The 24,303-nt window shown below is 43.3% G+C and overlaps 1 protein-coding gene across 1 annotated transcript; it reads right to left on the reverse strand.

Moving 5' to 3' along the window:
• Positions 1-12,787: 12,787 nt before the first annotated feature.
• FZD4 (frizzled class receptor 4) lies at positions 12,788-22,707 on the reverse strand. The gene is made up of 3 exons (XM_079102061.1): positions 22,598-22,707; positions 21,339-21,714; positions 12,788-19,236 (listed from the first exon to the last, which is right to left on the reverse strand). The coding sequence occupies exons 2-3, from the start codon at positions 21,621-21,623 to the stop codon at positions 17,908-17,910; spliced, it is 1,614 nt and encodes a 537-aa protein (XP_078958187.1). The 5' UTR covers positions 21,624-21,714; positions 22,598-22,707; the 3' UTR covers positions 12,788-17,907.
• Positions 22,708-24,303: the final 1,596 nt, after the last annotated feature.

Here is a 24,303-nt window from a genome sequence, read left to right on the forward strand (position 1 = left end):
GACTTAACCCACCTCAAAATTTGGAGGTGACATTGACCTCCAAAATTGCCCATGGGGCAATCCCACTTTATTTGCAATGAAGGACTTAGGGGTGATTCATCTTGATCGTCTTGTTGGTTTGTCACAGTTTGGCAGGAAATGGATCCAATGACTGCTGAGATTCATCAGACTACTTGACCTTGGGGCAAGAGGGGGGAGGGGCAGGAGCTGCTTTTGCTGAGGGTAGTTTTCTACTGGAAATTGGGTTTTCCCAAACAAAAAGTTCATTCGGGTGCTGAGAGTAAGACTTGAATATATATATATATATATATATATATATTTTTTTTTTTTTTTAATAATTAGGGTTTGAAGGATATAGCAAAAAGGAAGTAGGCTGTCAGTTCTTGAGGCAGGGACCATAACAATCTGTGACAGGGGCCACCCAAGGTTCAGGAGTTTGCTGGGAGTTGAGTGTGTGGGAAACTCACGTGGGCTGTTTGCAAGCATCTGCCTCTGAGTGCAGACAGGTTCAGAGAAACAGCTGTGAGGAAATCATTCAAAAGGTATGTGAATCTCTGGTTACTCACCATTTAACTGAATTCAACATTTTTTCATGCATTTTTTTCAATGCTAATAAATGCCTAATTATTTAATGTTTTTTTTTTTCTCAAAACACTTTGAATGAGCAGACACAGCTGGATCTTTCCTATTTGCACCAATAGATGTTATAAACTGTACTTTGACTCTGTCCATGAATAGAAGACATTCCTGCAGGAAGCAGGGCCTTGGACCTCTGCATGATCCTTGAAGATCCTCTTCAGAGCTGCAGTGAAAATTTGTCCTATTTTTATTTTCTGTTGTCTGTCATCCAATTTCTCTAAGTGTTGGTCTCTGTTTGCCTTCTCTTGTGTAAGGTAGGACCCACCTTCCATATGAAAAGCAGAGAGGATCTCAGGGTCCTTGACCTTAGAGCAACCTAAGGGCAACTGACTTGGACTCAGCCCATCAGGTGGTCTTGCTCTGAACTGTGACTCTCAGGGAAGCAACGAAAGAACCTAGAGATGGTGGGTGGCTTCCCATGGAGATAGCTGAAAGTCCTCTTTTCAAAAGCAGCAGAGCTGTCTTGCTGACCATACTTCTGCCAAGGTACCACTGCTGTGGTTCCTTTGGTCAGGCCCAGCTGACTCTCCTCTAATTTCTAGCCATTTCCAAATTTAAGTCTCTCCACTGTACAATAAATTCCCTCTATTGCCATTCTGTAGAATCTATTTCCATTGCTGACATCCAAGATGGCACACAATCAAAAAATAAAGATTGCCTTTCCTATCTGAAGCTTTTGAAAAAAATGCTCTGGAGCAGTACCTCAGACACTTAGCTCCACAACTTTCTTTTGGTGTCCATGGAAAGATATCTGAGGAAGGGAGTGCAGAGGGTAGAGGAAGGGAAAGGAGACAGTCCTGCCCACTTCACATCTCTTTTTCTAGGACTGAGGATGTAATGATGTTCACATGGGCAGAGGTTGGATAGAGGATAGGCAGAGGCACTCACAGGTGCCAGAAGTAGAGCTAAGCACTCTCCCAACCACTCTGTGATGGCAACTCGGATGGAGAGGAAGGTGCTTCCACAGGAAGCCGAGAGGATGAGGTTTAGTGAGGCTGAGGAACTTGCCCTAGGTCACACAGTACATGACCGGAGGAACTGGAATCTGAAACATCTCATTCCTGACTAGCTTTGCCCTTTTCACTGCAGTGAAGTAGGTGGGAAATGTGGATGAGCCATGTGCCCTTTTGCTTTTTACATTTTGATTTCAGTGTTGTATCCATGATTTGGAATGAGTCTATCAGAACCTAACGATGTAACGAGATCAGTGGATTATTCATGTATTTATTTATTTTAAAAACACAAGGTAGAAAACTTCCCTGTGCCTGTGAGGAGGAGAACTGGAGGCGTGTCAAAGCCTGTTTTGATTTAAGTTGAATAGATCCAGGCTGAGTGTAAATTTGAGACTGTGTTTGCTTATGTCACACTCCATTTTTCAAATTATTTTCATGTGTCCCATTCCATTTCTTTCTCCCACTTCTGGATGGGAAAACTGAGGCCTGGGACCTGAAGTGACACATGCATGTCCACATGGCAAATTAACATGAGAGCCAAAACTCAAACCCATATTGTTTCGCTATACTCCACAGCTTCTTTCAGAGCAGAACTAGTAATGCCTCATTTGAGTTTAACAAGGTGAGTTGGATTGATTCATTCTGATGATTAATTTTAGCTCCTGGGATTATTCACATAAATATTTGTCCTACTTCTCTTTCCATATATATACAGTCTCTCCCTGTCTCTTTCTTTCTTTCTTTCTTTCTTTTTTTTCTGCATCCCACTTCTCCTCCCCCTTCATTCCTTCTTCCTGCCTTTCTCTGCTAATCTACTTTCCTTCTCTTCTTTCCTCCCTTTTTCTCCTCCCCTCACTCCCCAAAACATTGGTTTGTTTTACACAGGGATAGTATCATGTGACTAAGTGGCTGAAATGAGAAGTATATTTTAAACTCCTGGAAGCAGAATATTTTCTTATGGATTTTTTATTGTTTGGATTGTTTTGCCAGGCTAATGAAAAGACTCTGAGGTCCCCTTATCTCAGGCCAACTCGAGGATACCTTCAAGTTTTTGTTTTGTTTTGGTTTGGTTTTTCCAAGCTAGTTCCTTACAAATGCATGCAGAAGGTCACTCCCAGGTCCCCAAGATAGTGCTGGGTAATCAATCACATTCAGGACATCAGCTTTGCAGCAGATAATCTCATGAATGGGAAGGTTTGAAGAAGGAGGAAGAGGAGTCTAAATTGTCCCAGGATTGCATGCTCAGCAAAGGTGATCTGATGAATTGCTTTTTCCAGAAGTTTGCTGGAATAGCCACAAGTATATTTAAACTTCAGTGGCTCTTCTTCCCTTCTGATTGTTCACTTGAAACAAATATACGCAAATGTAAAATGTTCACATATTTCCCAGATAATCTGATAATTGCAATTCAGCAAGCAATAAACAATGTGTTTAATAGCTCCAAGGGATGGTCCACCTGGGGCCCCCAGCTATAAGTAATCCTTTTTCAAAAAAAAAAAAAAAGAAGAAGAAAAGAAAAGAAAAACCAGAATGTACTCCCATCCTGACTTTACCAAAGACAAGCTTTGTAAACTCCTTAAAGTCACCTAAAATCTCTAGACTTTGGCTTCTTCCACTATAAAATAAGGAACTAATTTATTCTTTCAACAAATACTTATTATGCATCTACTTTGTGACAGTCCTTATGCTAGGAACTGAAAAAAAAAATCTTTTTAGAAGTACTGGGGTCAGGTGGGGGAAACTTTTTTCAGTTCCTAGCCGAAAGCCTGTTACAAAGTAGATATTATGTCCACTTACAGATTACCACAGTGAATCTGCTGTTATAGGTAATTTTAATGTGCTAATTAAAATAATAATAGTAGAAGGGGGACCAGTAGATTAGAACAAGTAAACCAAAAGGAAGAAAAGGAGGAAGGGGGAGAGGTAGAGGGAAGGTACTGGGAAGGAGATTGATCCAGGTATGTTATGTGCATGTACAAATGCAACATAATGAATCCCTCTATTATGTATAATTATAATGCACTAATAAAAAAAGTTTTTTAGACACAGTACCTGATCTCAAAGTTTAAAAAAATGTATCATGGTGAAACAACTCTACCTAGGAGCTTTTCTTTGGGCTTCTTCCCAGCCTTAAGTCTATATGTTTGGCTTTTCTCTTTGTTCTTTTTGTTTTGATCTGCTTTTTGCACTAATGTATTTCATTCTTTATTAACAAATCATTGCTATCCTTCTCAATCATTACTAACTACTGTATCACATACTTTTTAATTGTCACAACAACTAAAAAAGATAGATATCAAGATCACCAGTTTTGATATAAGAACACTGAAACCCAGAGAGGTTAAGTAACCTATCCAAAACTCATGCAGCTATGAAATTACAGAACAGAGATGCGAAGCCCTAATCATCAACTCCAAAGCTCATATTCTTTCTCCCTCACTGTGCTGCTTCAGGTAATGCAGCCGCTTAGGATGGGCAACACAATTTGCTGAGGCAAATGTGAAATAAAAACTGAGAGTCTTTGTTCAACAATTATTTAGAAAATCAAGACAATAACAGCAGAGCATCAAGCGTGGGTCCCTGAAAGACTTCCCAGGTGCACACTCATGAAAACAGAACCAGAACAGCCACAGTAGGTGCAAATAGCATTTCCCACCAGTGAGGAAAAGCATCATAGCTCAGAACACCGTGATAGAATTTTTCAATGATTACATTTCATGTGCAAGTTTTCTGGTGCTACCCAGAGGGTTCAGTGCTCACATTCTGGCAAGATTTGGGGCTCTGTGTGGTCGTGGTCCCCAAGCAGGCCTGGTACCTTACCTAAGGAATAATTCCATCATCTCAGGTAAAGGGCCATCTGGGAAAGGTACATGATATTGAGCAGTAGGTATCTGAACACAGCCTCACCTTGCATTTAGAACCTGAGGAGGGAGACGAGAATACCACACACATTGAATGTGTCCAAAAGCCTCTCAGATGAAAGTCTCTTTTTAAATCTCAGACTGGGACCTGCAGCTTTGTCCTAACAAAGGGCGTGGAAGAAAATCTGTTGGATTAAAAATCTTTTTCCTGCAACATGCAAGAAGGTGTTAACTCCTCTCAACCCAGTAGAAATTGAGTAAAGATCACCATTTTGTCCAGTGATTATTAATCAGTGGTATGTACTCTTCAGAGATCCCAGATCCTATCTGTGATAGGTGTGTAAGTGTTCTCCCCAGAAAAAGAGCCGTGTGTGTAAAATATTTTTGAAAACAATTGTAGAGCTCCTGAAATGACTCTAGATCTTTAAAAACCCCATTTTAGACCATGGCTGCCCTACAATCTTAAAAACCAGACAAAACCTTAGAGGGTAGAGGGGAAGAAAACTTGGAGGGTGTTGCTTCGAGGTCATTTGGGGTAATAAATTGTTCTGCACATTTTCAAAGACCCATGATCATTATCTCTACCTTTAAACTAGTTGCCCCTCTCCTCAAGTGTGCCCATCAAAACACTGCAGCCACAGTCTAATGCCACAAATGGCTGGATTCAGGGCATCAGGGGGTATTTGTGGAGCATATGGACAGTCGCCAGGGTGTTTGGCTGAAGAACAGCTCAGAGACCTGTAGGAGAGAGGCACAAAAGCAACATAATGTCATGTATAACTACAAACTTTCCAACTGGGTTCAGAGATGACGTGAAGGAAGACACTGTCAGTCTAGTGGGATTATCAGAAGTTCCCAGAAAAAAAAAAAAACATGCACACAGGGACTGAAGAACAAGCAGAAGGAACCTGAGGGAGTCTTCTGACTGAAAAGAAGCAGAATGTGCTTTGGCAGAGAAGGCGAAAAGGCATGGGGCAGGAGGAAGTGGGAGGGCTGGTTGGCTAAGGCACAGGCGAAGTCTGAGGAGAGGGTGGTGCAGCTGGAGGGAGGAAGAGTCTGACCATTGGTCTTGAGTGCCACACTTTCAGGTTTGGTCTTGGGAAGACCAATGTCTGGTCCTGGAGATGGTGTGAGGAGGCCAGATGTCCATCTTTCCTGGAAGGCTTGTGTGGGTGGTGTGGAGTAAAGTGGATGTGGAGGGGGAACAGCCTCTCTGATATCCCTATCACCTCTCCCCTTAGAAATCAACCACCAACAAACTCTGGAGAACAGGACAGGCTCACTGTGAAGCTCTCAGAAATGCTGGGCAGTTTGCCAGCAGTGTGTCTCTAAGGTGCCAAGGAGACACACTCCCCAGAAGGAAACCACTCCACTAACACATAACCGAATGGGAGGAGGCCTTCTTGAAAATCGCTCCCTAGATATAGCCACGTGTATGATATGTGGATGTGTATCCTCTGCCCAGCTTCACATTTTTCACTGCCTCTTAAATGAAAGCAGGTTAGCCCCAGGAGATGGGTGTGCTCAGAGGAGAGAGACATCAGTCAAAAGAAGAGAGCATGGCCAGAAACACAAAAGGGAAACATTTCCCTGCCACAATTTCACAGGATTCCCAAGCTTTAGTGCACTAAGAATTGCTTGTAAAGAATATGTTTCCTCCCAAGCAAAGACATAAAAATCAAAAAATCTTATAGTCAGTATTATAGTCAATATTCTGCCTCGGAACTGTTTTGCCTCCACTCACCACTAGGTGTCATGAGACTCCTGTTTTAAAAGAAACCATGCTTCAAAAATGCTGACTTAAAGATCATTTCCCTCTGTTCAGATTTCTCAGTAAAAAAAAATATATATTTTTTTAACTAGAGGAAATATTGCAACTGTTCAGAACTTACATCTCAAGTCACAAAATGATTATAATTCCTCCAGAGGACCTGCAAATACAGTGGATCCTACAGGATCATAACAAACAGATTTTTGTTGAAATATCTGTGGTAAATGTGTGTCTTACAGGAAATTCCATTGCGTTTACTCTATTTATTTAATAGAAATAATCTCTGCGATTATTTGCATTTATTTCTGAAGGAGGATGTTTTTCCTTCCTTAGAATAAGTTCAGGAAATGAGTGAAGTGTTCAGGAAGTTAGCTAAATGCTGATGTAAATCCAAAAGGAAGGTCTGCTGTTAAAAAAAAAAAAAAAGGAGGAGGGGACAAAAAAACCTAGGAAGTGGTTTTCTTGCTCACTTATGGAAAATGTTATACAGAATTTCTGATTTAAAAGGAAGAGGACCAGGAAAAACGTATGTGCCTGATACCTTTTTCAGTGGATCTCTTAGGCAATACAGACTTTTACTGATAACAGTAGCCATCAAAGAAAACTGTGTCAAGAAAGAAAATCTAGATAGGAGATATGCTTGGGATTAAGTTTCTACTAAATTAAGCCTTTATTATGGAATTGTTTCAGCTACTTCAGGACATGAGTCATGGTAGAAAATTCTGAGTCCCAACAAGTTGGTGGGTACCTTAGCACTCCATAAATGACTGAATACTACCCTCTATTACAATGTTTCTGTCCCTTCCACTACCATTCCATATAGTGCTGACCCTGGACTAACTGGAAGAGTCCTAATGCAGGCAAACCCACCAGTCCAGGGGTGCTTGGTCCATGTAGCCATGGGCTCAGCCCTGCGAGCTGTTTAATCTGTAGCTGGTCATGTGAGGGTATGCTGTATCAGATGTACAGAGAAAGCAGAACTCCTTGCCTCTGAAACACTAGAGTGCATTTTAGAAATAAAGATTTGGCTCATTGCACAGGGCCACAGAGGACACAGCCTGTTGTGTTTTCTCTGAATATTTCTTCCTCTTTTCCATATCTCTGCTACCTCCTTCATTCAGGTCCTAGTGGCTCTCATCCATGCCTCCAGCTTGCCTTCTTTCCAGCCCATAGTCCACCAACAGCCAGAGAAAAACCGAAAAATTCATGTTGGTAAAGACACCAACATGGACACAAGCCTACTTACTTTCAAACTCTTGCTGGCTTCCTCATGCCAAGCACAGGAGAGAATACGGCCTCCAAGGCCTTTTGTAACTTGGCCTCAGCCCACCTTTCCTCCCACTGCAAGAATCTCAGGCTCCAGTTACACTGAAATGACTTGCTGTCCCACACCTCCCTCAGGGCAACTCACGGCCAAGTTTATTCACACATTTATCTATTTCACTTTGGAATAGGACTACTGACCGTGCACTTCTTTTAACTTTTACAGAACAATCTCTTTGTATTTCTAGAATTATGACATGGGAGTAGCAAGAGACAAAAGTTCAGAGGATACAAGGCAGACCCACCTACATGAATGCCCTACTGGGTGCAAGTATTATAAATCAACACATATACCTAGAAGAGATGTTCAGCTGAGCCAGACGCCACTGTATATGCTTATAATCCCAGCTACTCAGGAGGCTGAAGCAGGAGGATCAAAAGTTCAAGGTCAACCTTGGAAACTTAAAGAGACTCTGTCTCAAAATAAAAGAAAAAGAAAAAAAGAGCTGGGGATATAGTTCAGTAGTAGAGCACCATTGGGTTCAATCTCCAGTAACCACCTTCCCTCAAAAAAAAAAAAAAAGATGCTCAATTGGAAGCTGCTAACTGGATCTAATGATTAAGTATCTCCAAAATAAAATGAAATAAAATAATTTTTAAAAAGTTTGAAGTATCTCCAATGGCATATCATGTATAAGCTTTAGCTTTTATATTTTACATATTGGGTTCAGAGGGTAGCTATGAGGAGCAGATCGAGACTTAAAAGAGTCATGATCTGCTGTGAAACACATTTTCCTTTTTCTCTTCTTCCCTACACTCTCCTTCAAATTTGTGTGAGGCAGATGAGTCCTTGTCCTTTTATGGGTCAAATGATGATATGACAGCAGTTCAGAACCTGTTCCATTATACTAGGCACTCAGAGGGTGTTCTACCCGAGCTCAAGGAACAAGGCCCAGATGAACAGGTTAGGAGGAAATTACATAGTAAGTGTGAAAGGACTAGGAACATAGACTTAAGGGAGGGGGACAGAGGGAGACACATGGTTTGCCACCATAGACTTCTGGAGACAAAGTGTGTCTTTTTCATCTCACCGTCTTTCCCAAGATGGTGACTGGCACATGATGGACCTTCATTCTGCCATTCAACAAATATTTACTAAGCAGTAGAGGATTTGTTTTTCCAGGTTTAGAATTTTAAGCTTATTAATGACAGCTGAATTCTTTCTCTGTTCTGTCATCTGAATTTTGGGACTCTAAGTTGGACTTCATCTTTCATGGTTTTTGTAAACATTTTTCCCTCTTTTTTTCCTTAGCCCACTCTGGTGTTGTTCATGCAGTAGACTTCAGCTGCATTATTTATTGTGGGGAAGGAGAAGAAGACAACTTAGTGGGGTGGGTGATCACTCTCTTATCCATGCTTGAGACTGGAGAATGTTCTCTGAGACTACTACCCCAGCATCTTTCCAGAAAGACCTGCCAGCCTGTAGCTTTTGTCACCTTTGGTTTCTTTCCTTCCATTATCCACATTTGTCACCAAAGATCCTCAGTGCCCTACCTAACAAGGTAACAAGCATTCTCCCTCCCTACCTACTTTTCTTCTTTCTTTATTCCATTCCTCTCTTTATATATTCCATGTACTTTTTTATTCCATTCCTCTCTTTATATTCCTCCTGTCCTCTCTTTCTCTCTCTCTTCCTTTCTTCCTTCCACAAATCTTCCTTAAACTTGTGCACTGTGCCAGGCTGTGGAGGTACACCAAGAGGCAGCACTGGGTGATCAGGGAGCTACCTCAGTCAGGTAGGGAAACAGACTTGTGCAGAGTTCATTGCAAATAGTGCAGCCAAGCTCCCAGAGCTGAAGTTTCAGAGGCTTAAACTAACCAGTAGTGAGAAGAAAAGTAGGCAGGAAGTAGCAAGCATAAGGCTCAGGGAAGTTTTCCCAGAAGAGGCCACACAGACTTCAGCTCTGAAGGAAGAAGAGACATAACCTTGTTGAAGAAAGAAAGAACATTTCAAGCAGAGAAGGAAAGTACATATGTATGGGCAAGGGGTGAGAGGAAAACAACAAAAACCAGGACAAGTTCTTCTATGTGACTTATCAATTCTATCTCCTGGCTTTATACTCTAGCTGTTGACCTCATATCAAGTGAAATGATGCAATCTTCAGGCATTTTGGGAAATTGAGATAGCCAATCATTTAATCTCTTAAATAGAAAGACATTGATAATGTGGGCTAGCCATGAGATTAAGCACACTCTGGGGTGAAAATAGGATTGTGTGTGAGAGAGATCCAAGTATTCCACCCCAGATGTATTTCTTAGGCATACTTCAAGTTGGTTATTCAGAGAAATTGTGGACCTCTACAGACACAGAAATGGTTCTGAAAATCTAACCTTAAAAGACATTTACATCTAGCTTCATTGGTAAACAGCAGAGGCAGGCACAGCATTTTCCATCTGCTATCCCTACCTTCTTTCAGCCTAGCAAAGATCCCCACAGGAAGAAGAGATTGGGGGTGTGACACCTGGAGATTGCCTCAGAAGGCTATTACCTGGGAGACTTCATCCCCATTAAGAAGGCAACTCTTGCTCATGGACCATGCACATTCTCTTCTCTAACCTTCCATCACTTGCACTACCTTCCTTCCCCCAACCCTCTGAAGGCCCCAATCCCTATCTCTTTGTTAAGCTCAATGGAAGGTTAAACCACTTTGCCCCCACCCCCGCCCTTTGAGTTGCATGTAGAATGTGTGTGTGGTTCTCACACTTAGGCACACAATAAAATCTGTATGTTCTTTCTCCTACTGTCAGTTTATTTCAGACTAAACTAAACTTCAGAGGCAGAATTTAAAACTTTCCTATAGGTTCAGATAGGAAACGTGATAGGAGACTGGTGAAAATGTAAGACATTTGATATTGTGTTCTCTCTCTGGGGAATTTGAGAAGTAGGACTCCTTCACCATGAAGGCTGATGAAACAAGCCACAGCCTCTCCTAGCCTTAGGATCAAAGACACTGAAGGAAGAGCACAGAGTGTGATGCCAAGGTGATGCCAAGGTCCATTTTGAAAGCCTTTTGGACTAAACCTTTGCAGGTCTAACACATTTTCAGGACATTTTAGTGAAATCCTCCCATTTCTACCGACTCAGCTGCGTTGTGAAGAAAAACTGAGGAGAGGACCAAGTCCCTCTCCCAGTATAGTTTATTTCCGTTTCCAGAACCTCTAAAAACAGGAGACAAGGCTGACCTCTTTAGTCAAGAGTCAGCTCAACTTTAAAATTATGATTGCATGTGAAAGCTAAAACGGGAAAGAGAAAAAAGTCAGTTCTCAGGGGCAAAAATGCTAAAAAACCCTTGGGCCACATAGGGTCTTGGCCCCGCACATAGAGATTCTGTTGGAGTGGGAAATCAGCCAATACCAGTTCAAACCAGTTGAGTGTTAGGGATCATGGGATTTACTCTATAGGTGTCCAATTTATGATAATGATATTTACTATAGTGATTATATCACATAATCCTTAAAAAACAGAAGCTCGTGGTTAGGTCTTATTATTGAGAAAGATGCCTGCCAAAGTATTTATCCACTCTCAATGAACTATTTGCAGTAAAGAAATCAAAGGAATAGAATATGTATTAGTTCCCTAGGGTCTCCATAACAAATTATTAGAAACTGGTTGACTTAAGTCAACAGAAATTTATTCTTGCACAGTTCTGGAGGCTAGAAGTCTGAAATCGAGGTCGGTTCCTTCTGGAGACTTCAGGGAAGAATCCTCCATGCCTGTCTTCCAGGAGTCCTTGGTGTTTCTTGTTTGGTCTACAGCTGTGTAACTTCAACCTCTGCCTCTACTTGACATTTTCCTGTGTCTGTGTCTAAATTTCCCTCTTAGATGGATACCAGTTATTGGATTAGAGCCCACCCTAATCTAGTATGAGCTCATTTTAACTTAATTACATCTGTAAAGACCCTATTTTCCAAATAAGGTCACATTCACAGGTATTAAGGATTAGGACTTCAGCATAACTTTCAGAGGGACACAGGGCAACCCACAGGAATGTAAAATGAAAACAAAATGAAATCCTGTGTAAAATAAAAGCAACAACAAAATTCTGAGCTAGGAGTGAGGAGATCTGACTACCCAACCTACTAACTCCCCATTGGGTTACCCTTGCCCTCTGTAAGTCTTGGCTTCTCCTCTCTAAAGGAAGGTGATGCCTTGCTTCAGAAATGCCAACAGAATAAAATAAAATTGTGTGAAGTACTTTCTATTGGGAAAGTGTTTCTACAAGTGCAAGGGATTATTATGAATTCATTCCAGATTGTGTTGACTTTTCCTTAACTTTATAACTACTTAATGAGTAGGTAATGGAATGAGAAACACAGCCTGTCTTACAGGGAAGAGAATTTAAATTACATGCCTTCCTTCATTTAGGGTTTGAGATAAAAGTACAATAGCAATCTGTACATAAGGAGAGTAGTACTGCAAATCCTTGTTCATTGGGTTTTTACTCATCCAAGACAGGGTGGTAGTCAAGTGGAGCAAAGGGTGGCAAGCAATTTAAAAGCCAACCAAGAATGCTGATCTCATTTGGGACATCAGCAGACATCTCCAATGGCAGTGGTTCTCCTTCCCTTTCTGTGTGGTCCATAATATTATTGGATCCTATGGCAACGTCCTGATAATTGCTTTGAATTTGTTTTGTCTGATGACTTTTCTGAATAGAGGGACATGGACCACTCAACTTACAAAATTAGCTAAGGAAGACATTTCCTTGACTGACTTTGGTAACTTATTTCTATGTCTATTACACAAAACAGAAAAATTGTGTAGCCAGAAAAAAAAAAAAAAATGGTGAAAATCCAAAGTTAAAAGGAATAAAAAAAGGCCCCTTCCCTTTTGTAAGAGGATTGAAGCTCTTGTGATGAGAAAACTTTTTTTCTGACCACAAAATTAAGTCAGTGGGACTGGGAAGGTAAAGATGGCCACCCCAGAAACACCAAAAAAGGTGTTATGGGGATAACAGCTTGAGAGCTATAGTTACATCCAAAGCATCATGTGATCCACTTGAGTGCTACTGATGACCACAGTGGTGATAAATTCTGTTGACCTTGGATTGTGGGGGTTTGCTGACCCAGGAGAAATCCCGGAGGGGAAAAATAGCACTAGCAAAAAAAGAAACAAAGAGGCCCTCAGAAAGCATTTCTCAATCTGTCCTGCAACTGGGGTCCTCTATTTCTCATGGCTGGGTATGTGTGCTTCCCAAGGGCCACAACACACTTCAGTAACATGCCAAATCACACACTAGTTAATAAACAAAACTTTATTTTCCTTTAATACAAAAATTAAATAGCAAAGTTTTTTTGTACAGTGATAAATTAGAAATTTACAGTACAGACATCAATGCAGACATACTTTTGTACATCCTTAAAAGCAAGGTCCATTTCCTTTGAAATTCAGCAATTCTTTCAGGGCAAGTGTAGCAGGAGTTACATATATAGGTACCTCTACATGGAACATCTGAAAGTCCCCCAGGTTAGCCTCCAGTTTTCTGGAGCTGTGGGGTGGCATAAGGATCCCAGAAAAGGCCCCAGACCAACTAGCTGGACTGCTGCACAAAGCAGGTTGAGTCATATTTTCTCTTATTGGAGTTAACATCTTTCTTATGAAGAGCTCAAAGGGTCTTCATTCTTAGACCTTCTAAAGCCTCACAACACCTTGTGAGGTAGAAGAAATTCAGAACCACCAACAAGCCTCAGTGGGAGAGCTCTAGAAAGCAGCTTACCCCTCCCAAAATGCAGTCAAGCCAGGGTCTAAGCCTATTAACAGAATTTGAAAACTTTGCACCACCTGGGAGGGAAGATGGACCCAACCTTTGTGGGACAGAGCTGCTCTCACCCTTTTCAGAAGCCTTATGGGGGATGACAGTGGTCATGGACTGAATATTACAGGAGATCAAGGAGGTACAAAAGCTTTGAGGGCATGGCTCATACAGGATCCCCAAAAGGCCCTTTATAGATTACCTAGGTGAATACTAGGAATTCACTGATGCAAAGAAAGGAAACAGGTAAACCAGGAACAAAGAACAGAAATAAGGAAAGCAGAAGGCAACTAGCAAGGCAACTGGGCTAGCCAGGGAAGAGGCATGTCAGGGAATCTGAGTCTCACTTCTCCTCCTGGTACTGTCAAGCATGCTATTATTGCATGCTTTTATGGCAAGAGGCAGCAACAGAAAGCTCTATCCAGGCTATCCTGAAACAAAATCCATTATTTAAGCCTCTAGGCTGTTTCTAGGTAGGAGCAAAATGCTCTCCTAGTTGTTTCCAAGATCTGTGACCTAGCCACGGAGGAAAAATGATAACCCAGGTCCTTTGCCAGGCACTCTGAACTCAAATACAATAAAGGAACACAGAGAATTGTTAGAATCCAGGAACTTGATGTGATAGGCTGGAATAGCAACTCTATCCAGTGCCTTCCATTACAGAATGAAATTCAGGATATAGACTGATTTTAAGAGGTTCCTTCCAAAGTCTGTGTTTTGGCTCCTTTCCCCCACCTTTTTTTTTTTTTTTCCTTCCCAGTGCTGGGGAGCAACCCCAGGGCCTTACGCTTCATGCATTCTACCACATCTCCACATCTCCAGCCCTATGTGGCTCCTTTTCTTAACTTCACCAGAAGCCAAAGACTGCACTTTACTGGTGAAATCTCTTTAAACTGAGCCTGTCCCTTCAGGCTGAGTGTGTTGAGTTCATCTTTGTATCCTCAGGTCCCAGCCTGGTTCTAACATAAAAAGGATTTAATTCTATAACCAGGAGGCTGAATGGGAACAGAGATACAGAGCTGGGGGTGCTGAATAGAATCACAATTCAGCATCTAATGCAGAAGTGCAGGTGAAGGAGTGACCAGGGAAAGGAAAGTCAAAAAGCATGTTAAGGAAATGAAAAGGGTCACCCTTTCTTCGGTTTCAGGCCGCTAAGCAAGCTGCCAGTTCAGAAGCAATCTCAGTGAACAGGAAATGGGTCTCCATTAAGGAAAAAGGATCTGAATCAACCAAGTAGTTAAGCCGGATGGTTCCTAAGCCATGTTCCTCTGCCCCAAGGTTTGGCCTATGCAAGCAGAAGAAAGTCTGTCAAAGATGAGGTTGGACAGAGGTGCCCTTGGCCCTGTTTAATAAAATCTCTAGAGACTGAGGGATTTTTGTAGAAAGCTACAAGCATACCTACTTATACAAAGTTTCAGAGGAAGAAAAACAAATCTAACTTTTCCTCTAGCAAGACAATGTCTTCAAATATTTCTACACAAATCCCAAGGAGCACCCCAAGCTCTGACTTGCCTACTTGCCTACCCCCAAAACCATATTAGGTGCAGGAGCTTGTTTCCTTATAACCTATTCTGAGTCTTCCTAGGGGATTTCTATGGAAATTGTCATGAAGCAAAGTTGATGCTTTTTGTCAAAACCCCTGTAACTGATTTGGAAGGAATCCTGGGAATGGATGAGAGATGTGTTAAAGGTAAAGAGACCCAGGAAGAGGTTTGTGGGAAGGAGACAGTAAAAGAGATGTGAACTCCAGAGGTCCCGAGTCCTTCAAAAAACCAATAGTAAATTTCAGCAGACCTAAGTGCATCCCCACCCTACATCCCTTAGACGAACACAGCTGATCTCCCAGGACATCCCCAAGCATCTAACACAGGGCTTTACACACAGTTGGCACTCAATAAATGTGCTGAAAATGGACTTTTACTTTTTTAAACAAATATCAATTTAAGAGGCAATGGAGTCACTTGAAGTTTGTGCGTAAGTGACTCCTCAGTCACAGAGTTCCTTTCCTGAAACTGTAAACACTCCATTGTCTGGAATGTGAAAGGAAAGGCCTATAACCATGTTACATTGCCAACACTACCAATCCAGTCTGCACATATGGCTATTTATGATTAAATGTGCCTTTCTCTGAGAAGGCAAGAGATTTGTGAAATAGACAGTCAAACTCCAAACTGTTGTCAGAGCACTACTCCAAAACTCAGAAGTCCATGTTCACCTAAGTGCCCTTTTATTGTTAGGATTATTATTTAATCATTGGCCAATATTGCCCATCCCTCTGCTAGGTTCTGTCTTGGTCACAAAATCACTAAAGTGTTACAAAGAAAACTACATTACAAACCTCTATACTCTAGCATTAAGACCAGTCTCCCCACTGCATGGTCCTTCTTTTTCCTGGGCTAGAATGCCTGCACAACTCCCAAGACACCAGAGCAGAGCGTGAGTAAGGGCAGACTCTGCCCCTGGGTGCATGCTCCAGGGCCCTGGACAGCTATGGGAACTATCTGCAAGCAGCACGGAGAGTTCACATTTTACATTTCATAGGCAATGCAGTCAGACGAAATTACACTGGTCCTTCCGGGGATCAGTTCTCATGCTCCTAGAGCTCTAACCCAAAGTCCGGCCTAGGTACGCAGATCACATGAAGCAGCAGGGGCCACCCAGGCCCACAAAGTTTCTATCTAAAAAGTTCCAGGACTTTCCTTTCTAAACACACAATGCACTTTATGTGCATCTGGATCTCAGACTGCTCAATTATACACAAAAACAAAGAAGGAAGGGAAACGTCAAACCATTGGTATAAAGCTCAAACAAAAAAGTCATGCTTATTTTCAGAATTCGATTACCTATTTGGAATTTGAGTCCCTAGAAATGTTTCTCCACTTAAAGTGCAATGGAAAGAAAAAGAAAAATGAGCTTTCCTCCTATTTTTTAAAAAGGCATGAATTAATAAATGAGTCCTTGCAAAGCAGTTGCTGAAGCAAAGTCAGGTATGGGTTATAAGAAGAGCAACCTGTGACACTGACAACAAATTGTCTCAGAGACCTGGTGATTAGAAAGCCTAAGGTGAGTTAAGAGAAAGGCCAGTTAACAACTTTAAAAGAACTGCAACTTTTGATAGGCTGCTAGGGGGTGCCCCCTTGTGAGAAACGTAAAGCATAAATTTTAAAAGCCTTGGATACCTCTGCAAAAGGCAATTAAGACTTGTGTTGTTAGAGTTTGCAGTTCATTTCATATGGTCTACACTTTATTCCCTGCTAACCAATCCAGCTCCTGGCTGGCATTCTGGAGATTCATTAAGCACCATATAAATACTTCAGGCCACACTGCCTCCAATGAAATCTTATTAGGAGCCTTTGCCAATTACTAAGGAATAATTATGCACCAAGTAGTTGGATTAGCTGTCCTTAGTTCCCTTTACAAAACTGAGTAAGTCTTCATGGTGGTAAGTAGACCAGACTCTGATAACATTCTTATGCCAAGGAAAAAAGGCACTATCATTCTAAGAATGCAAGTTGACCATAGTTTTAAAGTCAGTTGAGTATACTATGTCATGGTCCAAGAATGCGCTTTTAATTGTAATTGACACACACAAATTACACAGTTAATCTGTGTGAATGCAAAGTTGCCAAGAAATTTAACATTTTAGCTCTTCCAGACTGGCGTCTGCATAGATGCAATCACACAAAGTAAAATATATTAAGTCCCCATTGCTCAATGCAATAGGTCTCTGGGGTTGCTAAGGTAAGTCAACTTAGTAAATCTCATTTTTCCTCTGAATTAAGTGATTGTCAGAAAGTGAATCACCCTTCCTTTTCTCCTCATTAGGCATGCTGCAGAGCAAAAATTTCTATAAAAATACCTTTTGGGGGGTCATTAGTGTAAAATGAAGAAAACAGCAGCAGCCTAGAACAGAAATTGAAATTTAAGAGGAAAAAAGAGAAGAAAAATCCACTGGACACTTTGTGTGTGTTAGTACAGTACTTCTGTTTGTTCAAACAATTCTGTTTTATGACAAAGGCACTGGAAGATTTTGACACCACCTCTTGGGAGTGCAATCCACAAAGTTCTAAACAGAAGACAGTGCACCACAGATGTTTATGTTAGATCAGCCAAACTATAAAACTCTTGTAACACTTCTCTGAACCCAGCATTTCCAGTGTTTATAGATCACTTTGCTATCTGAAAGACCTAGTTAGTATTTAGAATTTAAAGGATTAAAAATATTAGTCTTTCTCCCTGCAAGTTAGCAACTCACACTCAAATCCCACCCAGTAGGGAAAAACAGCATCGCCCTGAACTTTTTGGATTCAGGCAGGACCTCCATGCTCCAAGCTGCGACCTGCTAAAGTGATCAACATCTTGATTTTTCACAGCTTTGCAAGCCTCTAACTGGCTTTTCCATTTTGGATCATTCCGAAGTCTGCAGCAAGATCATTGGTTTTTATGATGCTGGGGTGGGGGCAAGGAGTGGTGGGTTGATGGGGATCTCTTAAGTGTTGCGAGTTTGTTCAAACTGAGATTCACCACATAAAACTTTTAGTTGCACTTCCACAGAAATGCTGGCAACCCCCCTTCAAGATGAGGAAAGCGTGGAGGCTGGCTAAGCCCTACACCACAGTTTCGTTGCCTTTCCCAGGCTTCGCCCAACCATTCCCTCTCTTCTCTCTCTTTACCTTCCCGGAATTCACCAATTTGTTGGAACATTTCTGCCATGTGTGAAGCGTTTTGGCAGACCAGATCCACATGCCTGAAGTGATGCCCACGAGCAAAGACATAAAAATTTTCAACATTTCAACAGCCATATTAGAGTCATCTGCAGAATACCGAAAGAGCGCCCAATTAGAGATTTCATAGAAATAACAGGCAATCACACAGGTTGCAGGAACTGTGTATAGTACTGAGAAGACCCCAATCTTGACCATCAGCCTTTCCAATTTATCTGTCTTTGTCCCATCCTTTTGAAGATTTGACCGAATTTTGAATAAAGCCACCAAACCTGCAGCAATGAACAAAGTTCCAATCACCAAATAAGTGAAGAGAGGGGCCACCACAAAGCCAGTGAGGGCATCCAGGTTTTGGTTCCCAACATAGCACAGGCCAGTCAGTTCATCTGCATCCACCAATCTCATAATTAAGATGACAATAGTCTTCACTGCAGGGATGGCCCAGGCTGCAATGTGGAAATAAGAGCTGTGCATTTCAATGGCTTCATGACCCCATTTGAGTCCTGCTGCCAAAAACCAAGTGAGTGTCAGAATGACCCACCAAATGGAGCTGGCCATTCCAAAAAAGTACATCAGTAAGAAAATTATTGCACATCCTGTGTTCTTAAGTCCTTCTTGGATGAGAACGGGTTCTGCTGCCTCTTCAAAATCGCAGGATATCCTTTCCCGGCCTACAGTCAGCCTGACAATATAAGCAATGCTATAAATATTATAGCACATACTGAGAAATATGATGGGGCGCTCAGGGTAAGAAAACCTGGAAGAATCGATCAGGAAGGTCAGCACAGTGAAGGCAGTGGAGATGAAGCACAGGCTAGCCCACACGGCCATCCAGGTATCAGTGAACTCCTTGGCAGAGCGGCTGTATAAACCAGCATCGTAGCCACACTTAAGAACGCAGTTCAGGCTCCTTTTCACCCAGATGTACTGATCTGAATTGGTTCCCACAGAGTGACACTCCTCCCCAGGCTGGACTGGGGTTTTGTGAGGTAAGGGCACCTCTTCGTCACCTGGCCCTTCCATGCACATGTGATTGTGGTCGTTCTGTGGTGGGAATTTGCTGCAGTTTAGGCTCTCTGGCCAGGCAAATCCAAATTCCTTCAGGACTGGTTCACAGCGTCTCTTGACTGAAAGACACATGCCGCCACACGGGCCGATGGGGATGTTGATCTTCTCTGTGCACATTGGCACATAAACCGAACAAAGGAAGAACTGGAAAAGTAATGAAATGAACAAAGAAAACAATGACTTGGAAGTTTGACCAAATGCTTGCACAAAGTTGAGTGAATCCTTCCAGGCAATGTACATATCTACTTTTAAACCAGTCGACCAGGAGTCTGTTTACTCAGTCCTCAAACAAAGGTGCCTAATAATCCATCACTTTTACACACTTTTCTTAGTTTGGTTGTAGTAATCCTTTCCAGAGGAACATTAAATAAATAAATAAGAAGGGTCTTAATAATTATATAATCCCTTTTCACATCATGACCCTTAAGAAAATAAACCTTTAAAAACTGGCTTTCAATCTCCATCTCCTTTTTAGCTACTATTTGAAAAAACTGAAGAGTCTAATAAAATAACTCAGTTATTTAAGTGATGGGGTGCTCAAATTTTGTCTTCATTTCTTCATCACCTTAAAAATAAATGTAATATAAAAAATATGTGTATATATACATATATATATGCACACACATATCCTGTTAATATCCTCTTCCCCCTACTTTATCCTTTATATTTTTTAAATCAATCCCACATTGAAAATGAAAATATACCAAATGAGACAATGTCAGACCCAAGGGATACAGATTGAGGTCTCTGGTCACTAGGGGTTTGTTTGGCTAGGGTTTCCTCAATGAATAATAATGAAGCACAATAGGAAAATGTAAATGTTAAAGCCCTGAAACTGCAATACCAGCAGGGGAGAGTCCAGTTGCTGTCCTCAATTCCTCCAGCATTGATAAACAGTCTCCTTGGCTCCTTACAGATGTTGTCTATGAAGTCTAGAGTTTCAAGTAACTATTTTCCAGCATGTAAAGGGATCCTGGCCTGTCCTTCAAAACAGCTTGGCTGCTTCCCCAGGATACATGTAATTAAAAATATATATCCCTGCAAAAGTTGTTTCTCCAACCAAATTGCCACTGATGTCAGGATATGTGCTGTTTCCAAACTGAGAACTAGAGGATCATTTCTTAAGCTTTTATAACCTAGTTCTAAAGTTCTGAAATTTCCAAAGGGATATTCTACCAGCAACAGGTCTAATCCCATCCATCTTTCCAAAACCACAATCCAACTTTTAAAATGACCTATGTAAAAACATACAGCTAGTAAGTAAGCTGTATGTCTGTTTCTTATCTCTCAGAAGTTGCAGCCAGAACCACACATTTCTGAAGTTTTTAGCCTGGACAACTAACCTCCATATTTTTCCCAACTGTTCTCTTTTCTAAATTTCTAAAAATCACTCAGTCTTCCCAACCAAAAAACAATGAATGTTAAGCTTTTATATTTTTCTGTCAGTCTTTAGCCATAATGAATTCGTTGTTTTGCAAGATTATAATAATCCTACATATGCAAATTCTTCACTTATTATTCTAAGACCTTACACATTACATAAGTTTAAAATTTTTTTAATAACTGCAAAAAAAAAAAAAAATCTTCCAATCTACAAACAAACTTCTGGAGCTTCATCTATCCCTTCAAGCACTAAATCTTGCTTCAACCCTGAGGATGAGAAAGAACTCAAGTCAACCCAACTTACTCCTTCCTGCATGACCTATAAAAGCGTAGAGACGATACCAGGACGGGTCGTATCGTAAACGGGCATTAGTATTTTATTTCTAACCCACCCCCAAAAATATGGGGAGAAAGGAGGTTGGTGAGGGACAGGGAAGGGAGGAGAAGTTCCTGTCTCCTTATCTCTCCTTCCAAGTCTTAACTGCAGCTAGCTGCTCTGCCTAGGACTCGTCCACCGAGCAGTGGCCGGAATCCTTGGCAAAGTTAACCCTCAGCTCCACTGGGGTTAGGGGCTTGGCCAGACATGGGTGGGCAGGGGAGAAAAACGGAAGGGCGGGGTGTAAGAGTGGGTTCTTTCTCAGGCCAAATGACTTACACAACGTTTTGGCTTCCAGTCCCTAAGTAGGGACAGAAAAGTGGTGGGGGGGGGGGGGGGGGGGGGGGGGAAATCACTTTTCCAGGAGTTTTGTAACCCTCAGGCTAGAAAGGGGACAGAGGTCTTGATTTAGCATGGGCTCCACCGAGGGAATTTTGGGCGTCTCTGCCCAAAGGGTCCCTCCCGGGTGGGGGTTAGGGACGCCCACCTGCAGCTGGCTGGAGCAGCCGTACTGAATGAGCGGCGTGAAAGTTGTCAGCTGGAGCTCTGCGTCGGTCTGCAGCTCGTGCCCCACCAGGTTGGGCATCTTGGTCACGTTGTAGCCGAGGTTCTGGCACATGGAGATGCGGATGGGGTCACAACGCCGCTCCTCCTCGTCCCCGAAACTCCGTGCCGGCCCCAGCAGCAGAAGAAACTGCAGCAGCAGCCCCAGACTGAGTCCGACACCTCCCGGAGCCCCCGGGACGCTCGGCCCTGCGCCCCGCCAGGCCATGGCCAGAGCCCGGGGCAGCAGCGGCGGCGGCGGGGGCTGCTCCAGCAGACACCCCCAGTTTGCACGGGGGCGCCGGCTGCCCGCGCTGCTCCTAGTCGGGGGAAAAGAGTGAGATAAGGCGCCAAGGGCGACGAGGGGGCAGTGGCCGCTTCTTTAGCAGCTGAGTGCGTCTGTACCGGGTATTAGACGCCCGAGGCTGAGGCCGAGGGAAAGGCTGCGAGGGTCATGGCTACAGGTTAGCCCATAACCCGGCGCCCGCGGAGTCTGCTCGGCGTCTCAGCGAAGCCCGCCAGCACTCTGCGCCGCGCAGCTCTCACCACCCCAACCCTTCGTAGCGCCGGAGATTCTCTGGGCGGTGGCGGGGCGAGACGGACAGAGCGCCTCTCCAATGGGATGGCGCTCGAGGAAGAGAGGGGCGGGGCTAGGGCGGGGCGGCTCTCCCGCTGGAAGGGTCAGGCCTCAGCCCGCAGCCCCCCTTCTCCGACCCTCCCTCGCTCCCCGGACCGCCCCGCCCCGCCCCGCCCCGCCAGCTTCCCCGCGCTAGCTTTCCTCCCACCCGGAGGCTTGCTGGGGCCAGGCGGCGACAGAGCCGAGTCGCTCCCGCCCGGCCAAATCGCTCCCTCCTGTCCCAGGTGAGAGAAGTGCTGTCCCATGGATGCCCCCTTTGTGCCTGCCTTCCAGCTGTCACCTCGGCCCTTGACCACCTCCCGGTCGAGTGTAAAAACATGCACAAAGAACACAGGATTTGGATTTACACAGACTGTGGCTTTAAATCCAGGCTGTGTGACCTTGAACAAATTGTCCAACCTCTCGGCGTCAGGTTCCTCATCCGTAAAGTGACTTGGGAGGATTAGCGATGACGCGTAAAACGCTTAGCATGGTGCCTGGTACAACACGAGTTCGTAGCTATTTTCACTCCCAACTCGCAATGATTGGAGCTGGGCCCCCTCTCCCCGCCCCAGACTCGGCCCAACCTGCTCCGGGAGCTGCCAGTCTCCAGCAGCGAATGGGGGAGGCGTACGGGAGCAGTCGACCAGCCGACGGTCTCGCGCTCCGATTTCCTCACCGTATGAAATGAAATTCCACAGGGGGATTCGAAAGGAAATGAGACCGGGACGCTCCGTGCTTCTCGGCCCGCCGCCCTTCCTGTCTCGGGGACACGGTTTCTAAATAAGGTTGGGAGGGTGAGAGAGCGGGAGGGGAGAAGCTTGACCTGTGCGCTGGGGGCAAGAAGACGCGCAAGTCCAGGACTCCCCTTCCCCAGCTTCCCGGGCCCCGCTTCCCTTCAACCTGCCCTCCTTTCTTACCTTGCTTCTGCGTAGTTCTGGGGATCAGGAGATCTTGCAACCAGGGTTCCCACTCAACTTTCCTTTCTCGTTTTCAAGCCTAGGGGCATTGTGTGCTCCACCCTCTCTCTGCTTTACCGTTAGCCAGTGAAAACTCCCAGCAGGTGGATTCCTCAACCGTTTACTTGTTGCCTGTGGTCAAGCAACTGTGCCTCAAACTGTGCCAAGCCTCAAACTGACATCTAGCCAACTTCTGAAGGAAGTTCGTGTCTACCTCACACAGTTACTCTAAGAGTTAACTGAGATAGCATGCCTGTAAGTCATTTTGCACAGTGTCTGGCACATAGTAAATGGCACATAGTAAATGCTGAATAACTTGGTTATTGTTGGGTTTGGGGTTTGTTTTCTTCTGGGACCAGTAGACGAGGTCAGTTATAGGACAACCCCCTGCTTTCCAGACGTGTTAAAGACATCTCTGGCAGCCCAGGTCTGAGGATGTGGATAAAGGGATTTCTACCCTTTCCCTAAGATCTTTTTGACCCCCCTTTGCCACTGTTTTCCTGGGGCTGTTTATACTCTCCCATTTCAGCTGATTCTGTGGCAAATGACAGAGGCTAGGTATGAATTAGAGGAATGCACTGTTAATGTAGTGCTCATGTTTTGTCTTATATTACCAACTCAACTTGGCTGAGGGAAAGAATGGAATCAACTTCTTTTGGTGTTTGGCTCTGTGCTTAGAACTGTTGGGCACAGACAAGCTGCTGGTCTCCAGTCATTGTCATAACCTCCTGGTGAAGGAAGCTGGATATTAGCTGCTTAAAGAGATTAGAAAACTGAGGCTAGAACCAAAGAAATAGAAAATGACAGAACCCATCAGATCATGGCCCAATGAAGGCCCTTCAAATATGGAAAGCAAGGTTATTTCCCCAGAAAAAGTCCCCATGTGGAAATCAATGTACTCCGTAGTAGGGTTGAATCTTTGCTTATGCTGAGTAATGCATGAGACCATTGGCCTACAAAGATGAATAGATGACCTGATGAACAGAGCAAATGATCTGTTAATCATTTGGGCTATAGAGATGCACACATCAGGTGAACAGATTAAATGAATACATGATCCCCATCCTCTAGGAGCACACAGGAGACAAAAAATAAATAAATATCAGTAACTCAGTGTGGTAAATGTACCGATAGAGAACTGTAAACTACAGGTGGTGGTAGCTGAGTTTGGAGGACTACTCAAAGGGGTTCACCTGCAGAATTCTGAGCAACTTGACAAAGCAGAGTTAGTGTGAAATTGGCCCTTCTCCTAAAGCAATAAGGGGAAGGGGGCATGCTCTCTGTTGAAGGCACATGTGTGTAGTTTATGAAAGAATGAACTCCCTGCAGACAAG

The sequence above is a fragment of the Sciurus vulgaris genome (genome assembly GCF_902686455.1).
Source record: "Sciurus vulgaris genome assembly, chromosome: 11".
NCBI lineage: Eukaryota > Metazoa > Chordata > Mammalia > Rodentia > Sciuridae > Sciurus > Sciurus vulgaris.

What these genes read in the sequence shown, in the direction of transcription:
- FZD4 (XM_079102061.1), bottom strand. Translation starts at nt 21,623, where the DNA reads ATGGCCTGGCGGGGCGCAGGGCCGAGCGTCCCGGGGGCTCCGGGAGGT. An exon ending in GCTGCTCCAGCCAGCTGCAG is followed by an intron (nt 19,237 to 21,338) that starts GTGGGCGTCCCT and finishes TTACTTTTCCAG; the next exon opens with TTCTTCCTTTGTTCGGTTTA.